The following is a 19,715-nucleotide window of genomic DNA, read 5'->3' on the forward strand; positions in this document are numbered from 1 at the left end:
TAAGTGCATCTCGGCTCTTCTGTTAGGTGTGGTACTCTCAGTTGTTCGCTTTTAGTACAATCGCTTTCGCCTGACTAGCACTGGATGCATTCGCACCGACAGGCGGCAACCTGTGCTTGTGGCACTATGTGAAGATAGCGTGCTTGGTATTGCACTAGGAATTCTGCCTCAGGTAGGTGCTGGTGCATCCAGTGCTAGCCAAACAAGAATATCTCCACTGTTCTGTTACCCCTCACCCCTTTCTAAATTCCATCGCTGTGGTTCAACTAGTGGCAATTTCTGTTAGCCAAGCAGGAGCAGGGACTCTAAAAAGTGGAGTGGTGGCAAGTGTGAGTATCAGCAGGAATCTCCCTAAACAAGACACATGCTAGCGCTCCATAAAAATTGGCTTTTGGTCATAAAATCTGCGTCCGGTTGTGAAGCTGGTGGCAAACGCATATTGAAGTGGCCCGGTATCTGTCTCCATGACTTTTTGTTCACCTGTTCCTACTAGTACTCATGGATTGGAAATATTTTAGTAGTTCAAATATGTTGCATCAATGTTCTACTCTTCTTTATAGCGCACTATCTGTAAACTCTGTGTATGCAAACCATGATTATGGTAGTGCAAAAGTACATTTAGCATGAGGTGTGTGAAAACCATTCTCACAAGCCTGAATGCCACAAGATGTGGTTCTACGTGCAGTTGCCACAGTGCACCCATTGATTGGAAGTTTGGTTCAGAAATTACAAGGAAATTTAATTTTTACAACTCTCATGATCAAAAAATATTTCCAATTGAGGATTTATCTTGCCATATATAGTAAAGGATGAAACAGCAGGTCCTTAGTCGTTGTGTGCATTGTCACATAGGGCTATGTATAATCAAATCTAGTCTCCTAAAATGGTTTCAGACTGGCATTTTAATTTTTGTTTCGCTAAATGATAACAGAAGATATCAATAAAAAGGCATGCAAGTGGATGACAAGGTTTCCCAACTGTCGGCAATGTGCAGTAATGCTTCGTTGGTCTCTCAGGTGATTATTTCTGACAGCTTTGCCAGTAATTGTGGCAACATTTATTGTAATTTCTAGTTCACATTTTACTATAGTAAAGGATGAAACAGCAGGTCCTTAGTCCTTGTGTGCATTGTCACATAGGGCTATGTATAATCAAATCTAGTCTCCTAAAATGGTTTCAGACTGGCATTTTAATTTTTGTTTCGCTAAATGATAACAGAAGATATCAATAAAAAGGCATGCAAGTGGATGACAAGGTTTCCCAACTGTCGGCAATGTGCAGTAATGCTTCGTTGGTCTCTCAGGTGATTATTTCTGACAGCTTTGCCAGTAATTGTGGCAACATTTATTGTAATTTCTAGTTCACATTTTACTGCAGACAAATAATTTGCCCTTATCAACTGCAGCTGCTGCTTTGCAATAATGCTAGGTAGTAGGGGCTGTGTGGCAATTTTTCCACCCATTTACTACACCCCTGACAGAGCTAAACACTTGGCAGAGAGAGACTGCTACTTAATAAGCTATTATTTGGACATGCTTTGTTACTGTTATGATTGGCCTGTGTGGTCAACAATTTGTGCAGTGCCGCCAAAACCACTGCGAAAGCTCGGACGTTTTAAATACGCCCAACCGCCCCCAACCGTTGAAGAATGCGTAGGAGGCCACAACAGCGAAAAGACGTCAGTTTTGAGCACGCGTCACCTCCTTACTCATGGCTCGCACGACACCCTGATGTCTGCGAAGGCTCCACAGTGCTGCCTCCCTTCAGCGAGCGGGATGGTTAAGCTTCGTATGTGCATTCCCTCTCCTCCTTGGTGAGGGAGATGCCAGCGGTGTGGGTGTGTGCGTGAGTGAGTGCCTTTCCCCCTGCTGGACCAGTGGCACTTGGACAAACTGTTGAACTAGCTTCCATCTACCGAGTGGCGGCCGCAAGCGTTGAGAGCGTTCGCTTTCACCTTCCCCTGAGCGAGGGCGTTCCAAAGACTGCAGTAAAACATTCATACATAGTTGAAGGAGACGTGGGGAAAATGCGTACTAACTGGTTTTATGCGTTAACTGAAAATCATGAATTAGCTGCAACTTACCTTTCAAAAGTGAAGAAAAAGTAATGAGTAATGTTCACAGTAGAGAGCTTGCTTTTTTCCAAAGCATCGACCAAAAGTCGGTCAGTTTCAGTTGCCGTCGTGGAGGCCTTGCAGCAACAACAGCATCCTCAAATTCCGAGAGACCTCAGGCCAACCTCAAGGTGAGGCCCGTCTTCTCGGCAAATGCCCTCATCACAGCCACGGCGTCAGCAACTGCCATCAGAGATGGCATTTTACCTGGATTATCCGCTTCGACGTCGTCATCGTTCTCATCATCTTCAACTTCATGAGGCAGAACAGTGGCAAAAATCTTGCTGTCTGATAAGTCAGGAGATGTTGCCACGTCGTCGTCTGGGTCACAGAATGATTGAGACTGTAGAGCCTCGGCATTACCTTGACGCTGCAACACCTCTGTGGGCAGGCTGTTGCAGTCATCGGCACTCTTTGTTTTTGCCATTGTTCATGCGCACAATGAACTTCGCTCGAGCGAAGCAGTTCTAGACTGTGGTGGAATCCTCCTGCAGCCACGAGTAGACTATGCGGTGTATTGCACCTAGCATGTCGATGCAGTGCGTCTTGTTGCATCCCATTGCTAGCAGCATTCTGCGCAGCGAGTTATTTTTGTATAAATGCTTGGCCGAGCAAATGATGCCCTGGTCAAGGGGTTGTGCAAGTGCCTTGGTGTTCGGCGGCAACAAGAAGAGTTCGATTGCACTCAAGTTATCCAATGCAACATGTACCGACGTGTTGTTGCGCAAAAGAACTTTTCTTTTTTTCTCCCACAAAACGCCAATCCAGGAGCCGGACATATTCCTCGAAAAGCTTTGAAGGCATCCAAGCTTTTGTGTTGCTTCTGTATATTGTTTCCGGGAGGCAGACACAACAGGAAAACGCATTTTTCAATATATTTACAAGGCGATGAAGCGCTGAACCTTATGGACGAGAGTGCGCCAGATCAAAAACTTCATCGACGCTCCTCTTGAGGAATAATACCGTGACATGACCCCCAGCCGCTGAAGCACCGTCACAGTGCTTGCTGTGGTGTGGGCGAGTGGTCAAGTGTACCGTATTTTTCCGCATATAACCCGCACCCCCAATTACAACAGCTGGGAAAGAAAAAAAAGATACCCGCGCGTATCACCTGCAGAAATAACTGCATGCAATAACGCTCAAATCTTCGCAAAAACAGTCCATTCACAGATGCACAACTTGTCCACGTATCTTTGGGCAGCGGCTCTGTTGCCCTCCCTCTTTGGTGATGCTGGCAAAGCTGGATTCGCACGATGGACGGATCGCGGACGGATCAGTCACGTGACATCTGATGTGAATCGGATCACTTCACAGGTGCAGCTAGCATTCATGCGACATAGGATGACAGTGCGGCCGGAGCAGCCTTCGCGTGGACTGAGGGAGCGCCGTGGGAATGGGCGACATACGAGTTTGCTGGCGCCGTGTGCACTGTTTGCTATGCGTAAAATGCCAACCCGTAAAGAGAAGGAGAATGGACGATCATGAAGGAGGGAAGAAGGAAGCTGCAACAGGCAGTGGGGAGAGGGGGGTATTCCCTAGGAGATAACGAAACTGAAGAGTGGAGAACTTTGCCTCGAGGTGTGGCAGTGCGTGCCGCGCTACAGTGAAGCCACACCTTCAAATTAAATTTGCGTATAACCCGCACCCCAACTTTACCTGTAACCTTTTGGAATTTTTGGTGCGGGTTATACGTGAGAAAATACGGTATATAGCTACGCGAGCTTAGAAAGGTAACCTTTGTACTTGCGGGGATGCCACAGCATAGGCCAAGAGCCAACAGCGACGTTTTCGTGGATAGCTAAAATGGTGACAACTTATGAACTGATGGGGTTGATGGGCGGAATGATGAATTTTGGGCTTTCACTATAATGACGTTTCAGAATAACGAACGATTATGGCGGTCCAAAGTGATTCGTTATACAGTTAAACCTGCTTATAACGAACCTCCATATAACAAATTCCTGGATATAACAAAGTTTTTCTATTCCCCGCCGTTACTCCATAGAAGCACATGTATTTGAGACTTCTACGTAACGAAGTGGCAGTGGGAGACCCCCCTCGAAATAACGAATTTTTCCCGCCGACAACCTAGAGATTTCGCCCCAAATTTTGTCATTTTTGCACGAGCAGCAACCGGAAGCACCTTCTCCGCCGCGACGGAATGCGAAGGGGTAGTGTTGCGCTTGGCGCGCTGAAATTCACTGCGACTGCGAGCGCACGTGTGCATGTGTGCGAGCGCGCGCGAGGCGGGCCTGCATCCCTCGACCCGACGATCTTGCCACCACGGGCGTGACCTTTCCCCCTCCCTTCATTTAAACCTGATCCCGCCGCTTGCTGCAGCTGGCGTAGCCTGCTAAGCCAGCACTCTCCTTTTCCAGTTGATGTTGCCGAAAAAAAAAACAAATTTTTTTCAACGTGCTAGCTTCCGTAGCTTCGACCATTAGCTGTAGTACGTGGCATTAGTCTACCAATTTAGTTAAACAGCGAATGTTTATAAGCACAAGACGGGTAATTGGAGGTCTCAGGGAGAGGCCTTCGTCTTGCAGTGGACATAAATATAGGCTGATGATGATGACGGCCGATAAAACTACTATCCTTACCCTTACTTCATATAGCTGTCTGCTAATTTGCTGTCGCAATCGATGCTTCGCTTTTCGGTCAATACTGGGACTTTTTTGTTCATCGCAACTTTAGTGTATTGGTAGTAAATCTTGAGCGATAGTTGTATTTCTGTATGAAAGCATGAGGTGCGCGGTAATGTAAAGGATTTTCTTTTTCTATCTTTTGGTCACGGAAAACGGGTGCACCGCATTACAATCGAGTAAATACGGTAAGCGTTTCTTTTTTGAATTTTCGTTTCAAACCTGCATATAACGAAATCCTCTTTGTTATAATAATAAAAGTTTTCGGAAATTCGTCATATCCAGGTTTAACTGTATAGAGATCTGACTGTACTGTGCTGTTGCTGCAGTTATTCAAATGTGGCTTTAGCCGCATCACTGTTGTCAGCTCATGTGCAACATTTTTTTTAATACATAGTTATTGTAAGCTAGCAGTCATGTGCTTGGAGGCAGCTGTGGGATGTCGTATATCTTCAGCATTGTCTCATGATAACCTGTGTTGAGTTGTGTGCCTGGTCTGTCAGAACTGGCACTAGCTGATCATCTGCACATTCTTTAATTTTTTTTTGCAGGAAATTTACACAAACGAGTGTTTAGCTATTGTGATGGTCGTCTGTGCTGAATTTATGTTGCTTTTGTTTCACAGTGCCCAACACCAACACAAGGTTCCAGGAGAACAGTTTCGTGTTCCATTTCACGCCTCAACAAGTACATGACATAGTCTCTTCAAGGTAAGCTTTAATGCTTTACTTAGGAAAATGGTCATATCTCAGGTGCCTCTGCTCGTGTTTTGCATGTATTCCAGCACATAAAAAATGGGCAAGTTATACTCCAGTGTAATGCGCATCATACTCAGAGGTGTCACAGCGAACAGCTGATTTGTATACTCCAGCAACACGACACAGGCAATGACATCTGGCCAGCTCTTTGCCTATTTTTTCGCCGGCCACATCGGCCAAGCATCCCGGTATTCTTTGCGCGGAGCTAAAGATAATGGCCCAATGGGGAGCGCGCCTCCGTGGGGTAGCTTTCTGCGCATGCATGACAATTGCTGTGGCAACACATGCTGTCATTGTAGTTGCAGCTGATCATAGTGTAGAGCATATAATTTTCACTGTGTTTGGCACCGCCAAAGTGACACGCAGTGATACTGCGCTATAATCAGAACATTTTTCAATGGCTGTGCTAGTACGAATCATGTAGGCCAAGCAGTAGGTGTGTCCGTGTTGTGCCTTCACTTTCGAAGGCAAGGTGGTTCCTCTGCTTTCCAAATGCCATACAGTCACTGCGAGGCATTTCGTTGACTCTGAACCAAACCGCAACTTTGGCTGCCGACAGTGCTATGAGACACATTCATCTGGCACGAGATCACACGCACAGGCTGCAATGGCAGCAGCGCACGGGAAGGGGAGTTCGTGGACAATTAGCCGGAACTACCGTAAACTCGTATAGCTAAAGTTTGTATGTGTGCGTACTGGTAGGAACGGCGAAATTGCATGTGGACACCATTTTGAAATGATGAATTTGCGGAACGCAGTTAATCTGACAGCATCACAGAGTCAAGGTCGCACTTGCGAGGTCGCACTTGCCAGAGTTGCAAGAAAAGCAACAAATTGATTTTACTGTCATAATCAGTTTTACTGGCCTGCCCGATAATTCAGACATTGTTGCGCCTTGTCAGTGTCCGGAAAAAAAATCGGTCTGCGACACTATTTGCTTTCGACAAACAAACTAAGAGCCAAATAGCAACAGTGCACGCGCGCTCAATGCAAACCTTGTATCACTGAAAAGTGGCCAAAGCAAAGGCTTCTACGTCGCCAAGCTTAACTTGGGCAACCCTTGCGCGCCTGCTGAGCCTGCACGCTAGCACCGCATCCCCCCTCCGTTCCTTGCTTGTTTGCTCGCTTCGCATCTTTTCCTCCGCATTGCCCTCGTTCCTGTCAGCTCGGCAGGCGCACCTCGTTGAGAAGCGCAGTCGCAAACTTGCTTGTCTGCGTGATTTGCCAGCACCTGCATCAGAACTGGTATTTCGTCTCTAGCATCTGCATTATAATCTCGTTACTACGAACCCCACATTAACTTATCAGAATAACGATTCATATTCAGTCTGTGTCATGTTAACAATGCCTCATTACTACGAACTAATGTTTAAAAATCTGGGGATTCTTAGATTTCCGTGTATTCAATCACAACAGCAGCATCAGCGCGGCGGAAAGCACGGTGGCTTCCTCTCGAAAAGCCAAGCACCCACGATAATCGCTCCATGAGTTCCGAAAAAGACTCGAAAGCAGCTCGATGATCACGCGAATTGGTGACAGCAGCATGTCACAAGGGAAATGGCTGTCGCCCACATGCGCACACAGGTTCTTTCGTGCACGGCTTTTCCGTACCAGATGGCAGATGACATGCCGGCGTGCATTGCAATGGGTCCGTCCCTGGTTTACGACGGCGTTGTACAGCGATGCAGTGTGCCCGAAGGCCCCGCGTGGACGGATATTTCAACAGCGCAGCTCAGTAGAGCAGCGGGTACAGCGAGGCGAGAAGGCTCAAAAAACGATTAGCCGCTCATTGAGGGTACACAGCATGATCGTGCAAACTAAACGGTTTTGCAGTACAGGCTTTGCATGATCACTGGGCAATTTTTTCCCGAGGTGTGCAGTCATGAAGTTTGCAAAATGAGTTTTTCAGTGCACCGTTGTCGATGGCACTGCACTAATTCTATGGTTGGAGTGTCCGTGTTCACGTACCGTGTGCTCTTTAAGGGGGGACGCGGCTTTCGCATCGCGAAAAATGGCTAAAAAATCGATTTTTTGAAAATCACATTTTCAGTTTCTGTAACTCTTATTCTATCTGATTCCGAAGTATCATCACTGAAAACCAAGTAGAATGCTCTAAAAAAATTGTTGTATCAGCCAAGGTGCCGAAAAAATTGCGTGGAATCGCGAAAGAACGGCGTTTTTCAAGCCACTATCTCCGGAACGGCGCAGCCGAGCGCCGCCATCTTGGTCTCGTTGGAAAGCGCATTTCTCCGTCTTCAAATCTGCCGCTTCAGCTATCTCCTCCATACAGAAACAAGCACACAAAAAAGCAAATGATTGAAGGTCGTGCCGGAGCCACCGATTGGCCGCGCCCGCCACGTGACCCCAGCGCGGTTCGCCATTGGTCCGATGCTCGCTCCGTGATGGCGTCGTCTGCTCCGCTTGTTGCGGTCTCCTCGCGAGTTCCGGACAGTTTCCGTAATCTCGACGAGTGTTAAAGCGGGCGCTACGCGGACATCGCAGTAGCGTGGCCGATCCCGCTTTTTGTGGACGTCTCTGACTAGCGGCTAAGCATTCCGAGCAACGGTGACGCGAACTTCGCGACCGAGCTTCGGGCACGGAATGCTCGGACACGCGGCTAAGCCTTTCGCGCGTAGGCGTCTCCGACTCGGCGATGAAGCACATCGCGCGCGGACTTCTCGGATCCTTGCCTAAGCATTTCGTGCGTTGGCGCCTCCGACTGCGCGACTAAGCAAATCGAGCGTCGACTCCTCAAGCCCGCGGCTACGCATTTCGCGCGTCGGCACATCGCTCAACAAGGGTCGACTCCTCGGACCCGCGGCTACGCACTTCGCGCGTCGGCACCTCGAGCGTCGACTCCTCGAGCCCGCGGCTAGGCATTTCGCGTGTCGGCACATCGCTCATGGAGTGTCGACACCTCGAGCGTCTATTCCTCGGACCCGCGGCTAGACATTTCGCGTGTCGGCACCTCGGACTGCGCGATTGAGCTTACCGAGCGTTCGGACCCGCGACCAGGCATTTCGCGCATCGGCACCTCGGACTGCGCGACTAAGCTCGTCGAGCGTCTATTCCGCGGACCCGCGACCAGGCATTTCGCACATCGGCACCTCGGACCCGCGGCTTAGCACATCGCGCGCCGACTCTGTTATCGTAATGCCACGATATCTCGTAAGAATACCTATCATACCACCCCTTCATAAAGAGAACCTCATCATGAGCTCTGTTCACTAGGCCACTTGGGCTGGCACAGACACCTGACTGCAGAAGTGAGGCATGATACAAAAGTACAGACTGGAAAGCACCTAGCAGCTGCATTGCTGCCTCTCTATCAGTGGCTCTCCTAACATCCACAGCCATTGTCAATGGAAGATGATTCAGAAGGCTGCTGAGAGCCTTCATTCAGTAACATGGTCGATTCTACCAAAAGAAAACAATGCCTCACTGACTGCACTAGAGGCTGCTATCAATGAGGCAGTCTGCAGATACAATGCTAGAACTACTGTATATTTATGCCCACATAGTTCTGCACCTCACTTGGTTTGAAACCCAGGCACCATGCTCTTTGTAGAGCAGCAGTAAAGAATGCCATACAAACATGAAAAAGGCAGAACGAAGGCTCAGCAGACCAGAGGCCACATGTCCAAGAAGCCCCACATAACAAAAAACATCAAAGAGAACAACTTTGGTGCGTTTTAGAGAACTGAAGAGAAGGTGCAACTTTGAGAGCCGTTTTCTCAAAACTGTTTTTTCGCCTTTCTGCTCAGTTTCTGGAGCTGATTTCTTCGTTACCGTTTAGCCTATTTCGATTTTGTTTTTTTTGTCACCTTTCTTGGACTACTGTGCAGGTCGAAACAGTCTCGCATTTTTATGTTCACTTTTTATAAATTTATGGCGTGGCTATTCGTTCACCCTGAAAGTGTGCTTGGTGCGAAGGTAACTTGAAAAATGACTATCTAAAAAATTTGCGTTGCGAAAAAAAAAAAGTAAGACTGTCACGACCTTCAGCACGCATTGAGCTATGCAGTCAATACTCAACGAGCCTTACATCATGTTTTTTAAGCTCCCCAGGCCCTCCAGAAAGTTCAAGAGAGAAAAATTCTGCTCAATAAAATGTTCTCAAGGTATCACTCTGAAACTTTCATGGAAGTATCAGGGAGACATTCTAAACATTTGTGCCAATTTTCATCAAAATCCATGAAGAAATCAGGAAGTTGATTTTCAAAGCCACGTCCCCCCTTAATGGTACAGTCGAACCCACTTATAATGATACCGGTTTTAACAATATATCGGTTATAACAATGAGAAGCTGCTGCACCGTCAACTTTTGCATCTTTTCAATGGTGAAATAACCCGCTTACTACAATGCCCCATGCTGCATTATCGGTTACAGCGATGAAGTCTGGCTACTGGGTGTCCATGCTGAAAGGGAATGGAATGCGAACTCCTCGAAAAGAAAAAAAAAATTTGAGCCGTTGCACGCCGCCGCGTGCTGTTTTCCATCCTTCTCCGCATCGCCAGCCTCCTGCGCCTCTCTCCCGTTGCCCCTCCACTCCTCTAAACAGGATTGGGCTGCGCCATAGCTTTACGCCGCGCCACCCTCCGAAACACGAATGGACCGCGCCAACTGTGCTGATAGCGCTGGGCTGGCGGTGCGCCGCAAAGTATAGACGGTTTCAGTGTTTACAAACAAACCTCGCTTGCCGCTGATTGGTTGCCTCATCGGAACTTCCGGCAGGAGAGCTAGAAGCACTTCCGACTATGTTGTTTAAAGGCATGTGCGACGTGAGGTCGGCGTGTCGATGTCTGCACTGCTTGGTGGAATCTGTGATGAGCTGATTCTACATCGTGAATATTGTCGAGATGACGAGCGACTACATTAAGGCGCTTAGCACCGAAGCAAAAAGATCGGTATCGCCAGAAGCTGATGTTTAGAGGCAGAGAGCTGCCCGATCCGCTAGACGATGATGTCATGCGATTTTCGTTTTCACCGGGCTCCAAACACCTTCCCTCAGTTACAACCCCGGAGCAACAAGCGCAGCATATTAATGATGACATGCCATGAACGCAGACTGTTGTCTTCAAGGCAGGTAATGGGACTGCCGAAAACTAGAAAAATTTTAATGGCACTTTTTTCTTCATTCTGGGGTTTTGCGTGCCAAAACCAGTTCTGATTATGAGGCTCGCCGTAGTAGAGGGTTCTGGATTAATTTTGACCACCTGGGGTTCTTTAACATGCCCTACAACACAGGCACACGGGCGTTTTTGCATTTCGCAATGGCACTTTTATTGCTGCAAGATGGAGGATGAAGTGGTAAGCTGTGCATGTGTACATGCATATGTTTTCTGCGTCATATGCCTTGTTTCTGCTTTTCAATATGCATTCACAAATAACTGTACATTCTCAAAAGTCATTTAGTGCAAGAAGCCTAGGTCGACTGAAATGGGACTAACTTAAATGCTCACGAATTTACCACACTTCTAACAAAATGAAACCTGTAGTGTTGGGCACGAGATTGCAATCCATAATTGGCCTTTGTTAATTCATAAATGCTTTTAGAATGTGGCCGAAACTTCCTACATGCATGCACGGAAATCGCTAACTTTTCTGCAATTCTGCTCTGCGATACCGATACGAATGCTCACATGCCGCTGCGATTGCTCGGCGGTTATGGTGCCCGGTTGTTGACCCGAAAGACACCGTTTGGACCCCGGCTGTCGCATTTCGATTGAGGCGAAATTCTAGAGGTCCGCGTACTGTGCGATGTCAGTGCACGTTAAAGAACCACAGGTGGTCGAAATTATCCGGAGCCCTCCATTTCGGCATCATTCATAGCCCGAGTCGCTTTGGGACGTTAAACATGATAAACCAATGCACACATGTGCCTAGGTAGTAAAGCTACAGAAGTGCACTTGTGCCCCAGATACGAAAAACATTAAAATAAAACGGTGGCAGCATGGCGATCCACGCCGAGGCAAGAAACTGGACGAGCGGGCAAACTCGGGGCGAGAGTCGAGCTGCTCTCGCGTGAGTTACACGACATACGGCCAGAACAATCGTGCAGTAGCAGTTTTATTATTCAGCATTATAGCAGTCCGGCTACTCCACGTAGATACGTACCTTGGATAAAGTGAGCAGAGCAAATCTGGGAGCCTACCAAGAGCTCCCAGATTTGCAGTACACAGGACCTGAAGACAGAAAACCAGATGGGATAGGTGCAGTGTATTGTGCTTTGTTGTCACTATGCTTCGCCAACTGCCGCAATAATAAAAAAAAAACAATCTAAAGAAACGAGGATTACTTCACAGCATTTTTTTTTTTTCTGGTGTAATAGTGCCTACTCATCACATACCAACATTTAATATCCCAGGGACTACAACTTGGGAAAGCCAGAATACGGAGTGCAAGTACAGCTTCGGTTTTGTCTGCTGGAAACAAGCTGTGAGCAGGATGACAACTACCCTCCAAGTATGTGTGTCAAAGTCAACGGTAAGGTAGGTGCATTCAAACCTTCATTCAGGATGAACTAAAGGGGCAACCGCATGCTCTCAATTTTTGAGCTACTAGCGATGGCGACGAGCAACAAATTTTGCTGTCGCGGAGGGTGATCGCCGCTGTCGCTTCTCGCGTTGCCGGTTTTTGGCCAGCCAGAAAATATCCCTTGTCGCCTGGAAGTCAGTGCAGCGGCATCCGCTGGGGACAGCCACTGCGCAACAACATGGCAGCAACCAGTCTGCCCTGGTCCACTTGCTTCGATCCAAATTTGCTCTTGAACTAGCTGTCTGCCGTGATAGTAAAAAAAACAATTATAAAATCAGTCGCCACTTCGTAACATCTCAAGCTGAGAACCAAGTATCAGCACTGTATTGTCGTTATTATTAAGATTGGTTGCTTGTTTTGACGATGTTAGGCCTGAGATGCCACCGAGAGCCAGGAAAGTGTTTTATGTTGCGCTCACTAGAGAGGTGTCACGGCATTTTAGGATGGCAGCAAGGGACAGATTTCTACTCGGTATGATAGCCTATTAAAGCTAGATCTAGATAAAATGTTCATTTCTTGGTAAGTTTGAGATTTCTTTATGAGTGCCTGATAGCATTTATTTGCACAATATAGACCTGTCGCTACTCTTTTTTGTGATGTCTCGTTCATGTGGTTGCTCCACACCGCGGTGCAATAGCACGTGCCTGTCTGTGTCGCTTGAATATTACGTGCATGTGGTTGGGCCTTAATACAGTACGGAATTTGTCTTGTTCGCCTCAGCACCACACAAGTTTTCAGAGTTCAGAGAAAGTTTTGCATCCTTGTTTTTCTGTTGAGGGGAATTCTCAGTAAAAAAAAAATGCGAACTAAAGGCGCTAATGCACGTGTGTGCATCTTTATTCCCAAATTAAAATCTTTACTCATGACACAGCCGAACGGCTTCACGAAGGACTGTGCCCCAGAGTACAAGGCAGGTGGGGAAAGAAGCACTAGTGCTGTTAAACCTCCTTATAACGAAGGCAGTAAAATCGGCAATTGGCTTTGCCAAATAGAAGTTTTGTTATACAGTCGAATCCACTAACGATCCAAATACACGATCTGTCGATACGATACAACGAACCCAAATAAACGATCTGTCGGTTATAACAACCACATTTCAGTGCATTTACGATTTCCCGACCCTGTCTATGGAAGTTGCTGTCAGGTATAATGAACACTTAAATTGTCTGACTGTTACAACGAACGCTTTGAACCCGGTCACAATAAAAAAAGTGCACACAACAGCGCGCATCCCGCATGTGTCTGTGTGATATTGGATGCCACGACGGCGGCACACTCATTTTTTTGCAGTTGCATACCTGCCAAGTCTCGCGGATTACCCGGGAAACTCCCGGATTTGGACTATTTCTCCCGATTGTACGGTTGACAAGAAAATCACCTGGAAATTGCACTTGTGTCCCGTTTCTATGTGGGTGCAGCGCTTTTTCAGGCCACGTTGGCAAAAAGAATCTAACCCAATCCAATCCAGTTGGAAGTTCATCGGGCAAAACATTGTTAAGAAAGTAGTAGGGAAACCCTATACCTGCACTATTTCGATAACCGCGCAGCCACTCCTTGCGCTGACGGGGTTGTTGAGTGCCCTAGCGAGCGAATGCTGCGTTCCGCAACTAGCAACACTCGACTCTCCATCATTCTCCTCGGCATAAGCCGCTCTGGCATTGCGTAGGCCTATGGTCATTCATGGTTTAAAAGCAAGGAGTTCTAGCGCAATAGGTATCTTCAAGTATTTTTAATGGAGTGCTCAGCCGAAGTGACGCTGGATATTTTGTTGATACCACAGAGTAATGCAGAGTGCGAGCGGCAATTTAACATACGAGGACGCAGTGCTGCTCGTCCATGTGTCGCTCGTCTAAAACACTAGGAATCTCGTCCTCGCAAAATGTTAAAGAAATGGAATTTCTGACAATCAAACATTCTCTGAAGAATTTTTGAACACCTGCCGTGGTTGCTTAGTGGCTTTGGCATTGCGCTGCTAAGCACGAGATCGCGGGATCAAATCTCGGCCGGGGCGGCCGCATTTAGTTGGGGCGAACCGCTAAAACGCCCGTGTGCCGTCCATTGGGTGCGCGTTAAAGAACCCCAGCTGGTCGAAATTAATCCGGAGCTCACCACTACGGCGTGCCTCATAATCAGATGCTGGTTGTGGGATGTAAGACCCGATAATTTAGTTAAATTAAAAGAATGTTTGAAGGCAAAAGTAGCAACAGCAAAATGCTTGCAAAAGTGAGACATTGATGGGCATGTGGTCATTTGTAGATCTGTGAATAAATGTTCTGCTGTCAGTACTTGCAAATATAGACGTCGGGGGTTGTGTAAGTGCCCCCCCCCCCGGTCGGAAGATCTCCTGGATTTGGTTTCTTCGAACATGGCAGGTATGCAGTTGTCCATGCGGAAACCTGAGCATTGCGCTTATATCAACGATTTGGAATGACCATCTGTGTCCTTCCACCTTGGGAACCACTCAAGAGTTCTATTGTTATGGTCGATATTCACGAGGCTTGAATCAGCGAAAACGCTGCACCACATGATGTTGCCACGCAATGCAGCAAAGGATCGGTGGTTACTAACCCGTTATCTGAAGATCACCATTCGGCGACGCTTTGTTTATGTGTTGCCGATAGCTGATAACGGTTCGCGGTGACGTTCTACCTGTTGAACATTGTATTTTTTCCGCCAGAAGCGATAGATACAGTATAACCTCGTCACAATGGATCTGCTTACAACAGATATTCAGATACATACCAATTTGAGGCATTATGCTGATCTTCCTATGTCTTCCGTTGATTGAGCTTCGTATGCAACGGATTCGGGTACAAAATAATTCGGATATAATTGGCTAAATTATAAGGCCTGCAAGCTGGTCAGCTCTCTTTTACAGTGGACTTTTTTTACCATGGACATACCAAATTCAATAGCTTGCAGCTTCAAACATCGCTTGGCATACTTTTGGGACGGAAACAGCGCCGGCAGGATCAACACAGGCGGCAGCCATTCCGAGGCGGCCGTACTTGCCTTGGAATAAACGGGCTGGCTTTGACCATTTTGATATAATGAAGGACGATTTGCAAAGATTTCAGTGTCATCAGAATAAAAAGAGAGAGAGAGTAATAAAGACTCTGAGCACACAACTGCCTATAAGCAGTCACTTGTTAATATCGAAGTACCAATACTTAAGAACGAGGTCACTGATCTCCGTTATACTGATGATCAGTTGTTTGTTGTCTGACAGAGCATTTTAAAACAGTCAGCCATCTACTCAAATTGTTACAAAAAATTTTAAGATCATAAAAGTGATATTTACTTATCCACTTATACTTGCATAATATTTTTGCCAAAATTAACGCTTTCATGACCGCCCCTATTCCCATCGATAGTATGTTATCGGTGGTAGAAATTTGAATTTTGGTGCACTCCGAGTGCGTTTAGACAGCTAGTGCCACCGAATAGGTTGAAGCGAAACTAAGTTTCGCTTTTGCGTTTTTGTTTTCCACAGTGCGGATATTTTTGAAGCACCTTCGTAGTCGGAGAGATGAGCGCTCATAGTTTCGAAGATGGCATCGACGTCGCCATCCCTGGAGCGCGCTGCTGCTCCACGGAAACAGCGAATTTCGACGGATTCTGATGCATCTGGGCTTGAATTTCTAGATAATGGTAGCAGCACAGACTTGGAAGACGGCCTCTATTTGTCAGGACAGCAAAAGTGCATCAAACTGCCCCAGAATGTCACCAGGCATCTGCCGGTGATTTTCGCTTTCTTCTCGGACAGTTTCATCACGGCGGCACATTGATCTAAATGTATCCGGCATGTTCGAAAGGTCGCAGTTTTTATCGGCAGGCTGTCAACGTCGTTCGGGCGGGATCGACTGACGGAAATTAACGGCTGGCAGCCGGTAGAGAGGGAGCTTTGTGCTCGGAGACGGCCGGGAGTACACCTTGGCACCGCACTCTGGAGTGCCGCACGGCGGTTCGTAAGGGCACAGTAGTTCACTAGGGCTGATGTTTTCCTATGTACAGTAAAAGCTCGATGATACGATCACGGCTAATACGAATTTCCGGATGATACGAATTTTTCTGTGGTCCCGGCCGAGCCCCATTCCTTTGCAACGTGCTAGAGAATGGTTGTTACGAATCGATTTTCAGCCTGCGTCGGTTGATACAAATAAAGTCGCCCCACCGACGGCCGCGAAAGAGAACAGCGCGCAGTCACGCGCTTTCTCTCCTTCTCTTTTGGTGCGGAGGTGCGGCGCCGGACAGCGCGGAATCCGCGACTGGGCGCGAAAAGTTTGAAGCGGTGGCGATTCAAGAAATAAATGCTTTTTACGTACATGTGCCTGAGTGAGTTCACCTCCGACTCTTTAGCTACAGTCGAATCTCGTTAATTCGAACACGCTTATTTCGAACATACCGCGTACTGACAATGCTCTTAGCAGCGCGCCAAATAACGCGGCGGCGCCTCCGACCGGCATTGCTCCGACACCGCCATAGAGCAAAAGCTCAGGAGAGACCCCTCAATGCCGTGCGCGAAGGAACGGGGGGAAAAAAAAAACCCCCGCGGCCGAAATTTCCCCCTCTCTCAAATTGCAAGGTCGCCGTTTCTGCATCGCGCCGGAACAAGCGTGTACGTGCCGACTGGAGTGTTCTAGACAACCGTATTCTAGCACACACTAGTGCCGACGTCTCAGCCACGTGGATAAAATGGCAGTGAACCCTTCTCCTCTATTTTCTAGTCACATGTTGACCTTGCACGCTGCGGCAGCAGCGCAGAGGGAAGCAGCGGCGGAGGCACAATCGGGCCAACGAGAAACTGCCATGCCCGCAAACGCTCGCTTCCCGATAACGGCAGAAAACGAAACTTCAGGGGCGGCTAAAATAAGCTGGCGCCAGCACGGCGGCGGGCGCGCACGGAGATGTGCGCACGTAGTCGAAGGTGAGAGAGCTACGAGGGAGTTGAGAGGGAGGGTAAGGGGAGCCACCGAAGCGGCGGAGTTGGAAGCGGCCAAATCCGCTTCCCGGCCGCCCTCCTTCCCTCACCTTCGACGGTCTCCGCGCGCACCCGTGTGCCGGCGCCGCCCGCTCGCTCCCTGAAGCTTCTTTTTCTGTCGTTATCGGGAAGCGACCGTTAGCCGGCGTGGGCAGTTTCATGGCCCGCGCTTGCTATGCGCTTGCGCGCCGCGATATTTCACGACTCGCACCGTTCTTGCATCGTGCTATGGTGCACGAATACTTCAAAAATACGTCCTTTTAATTCGAACAAATTTTCTGGCCCCTTCGAGTTCGAATTATCGAGATTCAACAATAGTTTTAATTGTGTTTCGATTATACGAATTTCGGCTAATACGAATATTTTTCGTGACCCCGTGAGATTCGTATCATTGAGCTTTTACTGTATCTAAAGCAAATTTAGACATACAGAGCTTATATTTGCAGGATTATTGCATTTGGGCCTTGTGCTTAAGATGTATACCGTTTTTACTCGCATAATGAACATACTTTTTTCCCCGAAAAATGTGCTCAAAGTTGGGGTTCATTATGCGGGGTAAAATTATGAGTGATATTTTTTTTCTGCGGCCACCTCTAAAAGGTTCGAGTTTTGCCTGAAAGGCTAACCGTCGATTGGATAGCTTGTGATGACTGTGTCATGCCCTCTTCTGGCACCCATTGGCTCATGTTTGTGTACTTGAAATGACTCCTTTTTTTTTTCCAGGTGTGTCAACTGCCAAGCCCAATCCCCACCAACAAGCCTGGCATGGAGCCCAAGCGACCAAGCCGACCGATCAACATTGTTACCATGTGCCGTCACTCTCCTACTGTGTCCAACCATATCTCTGTCACCTGGCTCTCCGAGTATGGCCGGGTAAGGAATGTCTCGTTTCGCCTAATCATGAATTTGTTATGTTTCCATGTTTCACCTTTGGTGCTGCAGCTGCCCAAGCACAAATGCAGACCTGATGCTAACATCTGGTGCTGGTGATTTAAGGCAAGCACTAGCATGCTAGTAAGGGTCATTTTCTGGCCTTTATGTTACTGGGAAAGTTAATCTTAAATTATGTTGGCAGATGCATTTGCATGTTCTGTGAGGGAGTGCCACATATACCTTACGTCGAGGGCACTGCTTTTCTTTTTTATTTAAATATTTGTGACAGCTCAATAAAGCCTTCACTATATACAGAGTTCGAGCTCCTCTTTTCAAATCAACTTTTGATTTTTTGATAGCTCATTTGGTCAATTTTTTGCACACCATGCATTTGTAAAAACATGGCATTTTGTGCAAGCTTAGGCGATAACAGTGAGCACAAGAAAGCACTAAAATATAGCTCATATTACTCCCAATGAATAGTAATTCAATAAAGCTGAACAATATATATATATTGTGTAGCATTTGTGTTTTAGTCTAGAAAAAATTATTCCAAAGCTGAGTTTGTTTTACCATTCTCAACAAATAAGCTTTTGAAATTATCTTACTGAATATGTTTGTGGAAAGCTCGGAAAGTTGTTTCTTTGAATTCGGGACATGTTAAAACAAGCATGCCAAATTTCATTATAATCAACATACATAAAGTGCACAAATGTTAGTGCTTAAACTCTAAAAATGCTACAAAATGAAGAACTGAGAAAAACACGTTTGAAAGTCAAGAAAAACAAAGTCGAGACACTAGGCTTAGGTGAGGAAACAATTTTCTTTTTTCGTATTTTCAGCAAAGATGCGGCGCTGCCGAAGTAGGCTCTGGCAGAAGAAGTTTAGGCCTGCATCCCCGCAAAAACTCAAGAGCAGGCAGCGCTGCGGAGCGAAATGCTGGCGCGAAATCTGAAAATTTGCACTTTCACAATCCACCGCGAGTGCTTTTTGCATTTTTTTCTAACTTCTAGTTGACTCTCAGCTTCGATTTCTTAATACATAAAATAGGAGGCTTGGAGGAATACAAAACACAGCAAAACACAAAATCGACTATGTTTCGCGAGCCGCGGCGGCCTCAAAAATAGTTTTTTTTTTGTACTGTGCAGTTGAATTGGGTGTCGATAATTATAGAACATGCAGTTTGAGACATACAACCCAAAAATATTGTTTTTGCGAAATTCGACTTTCTCGTGATTTTTCGGTTTTCAAGGGCCGCGTCCCCCCTTAGAAAATGAAGTTAATTAGAGGTGAATTCGTGGAGGAAGTGCATTTCCTCTCTAAAGATGTTCTAAAAAATACTTGTAGCAGCCTCTTTGCTGTACTGTTAGTGTGAGCACACAAATGTCATGCCCAAAAGATAATCTCCTTCTGTGTTCCAAGTATGGGAAGTGTCTAGCTTTGCAGCGGGTGATTGGCTGCAAGTGGTGCTAGTTCCTTTCTCTGAGTTTGTATCGCACTTTTTTTGGCCAGCAACTGCAGCAGGTGTACACCACAATGTGTGTTTGCCAAGCTCAGTACTCTCACTGCATTATGCCTCAGTAATAATTGCTACATTGTGCATCAAATTAAGTTTTTGAGGCGCCCATTACTAATCTTCTGTGTTTCAACTGCAGTCGAACCCGGATATATCAAACCCACATATAATGAATTATTGTGTTTATGGAACAGCTGTAAAATCTCCTTGAAAATTTCATCATAAAATTTTTATTTTATACTGTTAAACCTGATTAAACGAACCTCCATATAACGAATTCCTAGATATAACGAA

General features: G+C 46.8%; 1 protein-coding gene and 1 long non-coding RNA gene across 5 annotated transcripts in view; one reads left to right on the forward strand and one right to left on the reverse strand.

Moving 5' to 3' along the window:
- Nucleotides 1–19,715, forward strand: part of LOC119442205 (E3 SUMO-protein ligase PIAS2) — an 81,111-nt gene that overhangs the window by 51,620 nt on the left and 9,776 nt on the right. For all 4 annotated transcript variants that reach the window (XM_037706984.2, XM_037706983.2, XM_037706985.2 and 1 more), the window contains 3 exons: nt 5,381–5,465; nt 11,882–12,005; nt 17,756–17,905. In XM_037706984.2, coding sequence (XP_037562912.1) covers nt 5,381–5,465; nt 11,882–12,005; nt 17,756–17,905 — 359 coding nt within the window. The remainder of the gene's footprint in view (nt 1–5,380; nt 5,466–11,881; nt 12,006–17,755; nt 17,906–19,715) is intronic.
- LOC125943230 (uncharacterized) lies at nt 12,842–16,215 on the reverse strand. The gene is made up of 2 exons (XR_007465677.1): nt 13,100–16,215; nt 12,842–13,068 (listed from the first exon to the last, which is right to left on the reverse strand). It is a non-coding gene; the product is annotated as an uncharacterized LOC125943230 (long non-coding RNA).

Source organism: Dermacentor silvarum, chromosome 2, assembly GCF_013339745.2.
Source record: "Dermacentor silvarum isolate Dsil-2018 chromosome 2, BIME_Dsil_1.4, whole genome shotgun sequence".
NCBI classification, from domain to species: Eukaryota; Metazoa; Arthropoda; class Arachnida; order Ixodida; family Ixodidae; genus Dermacentor; species Dermacentor silvarum.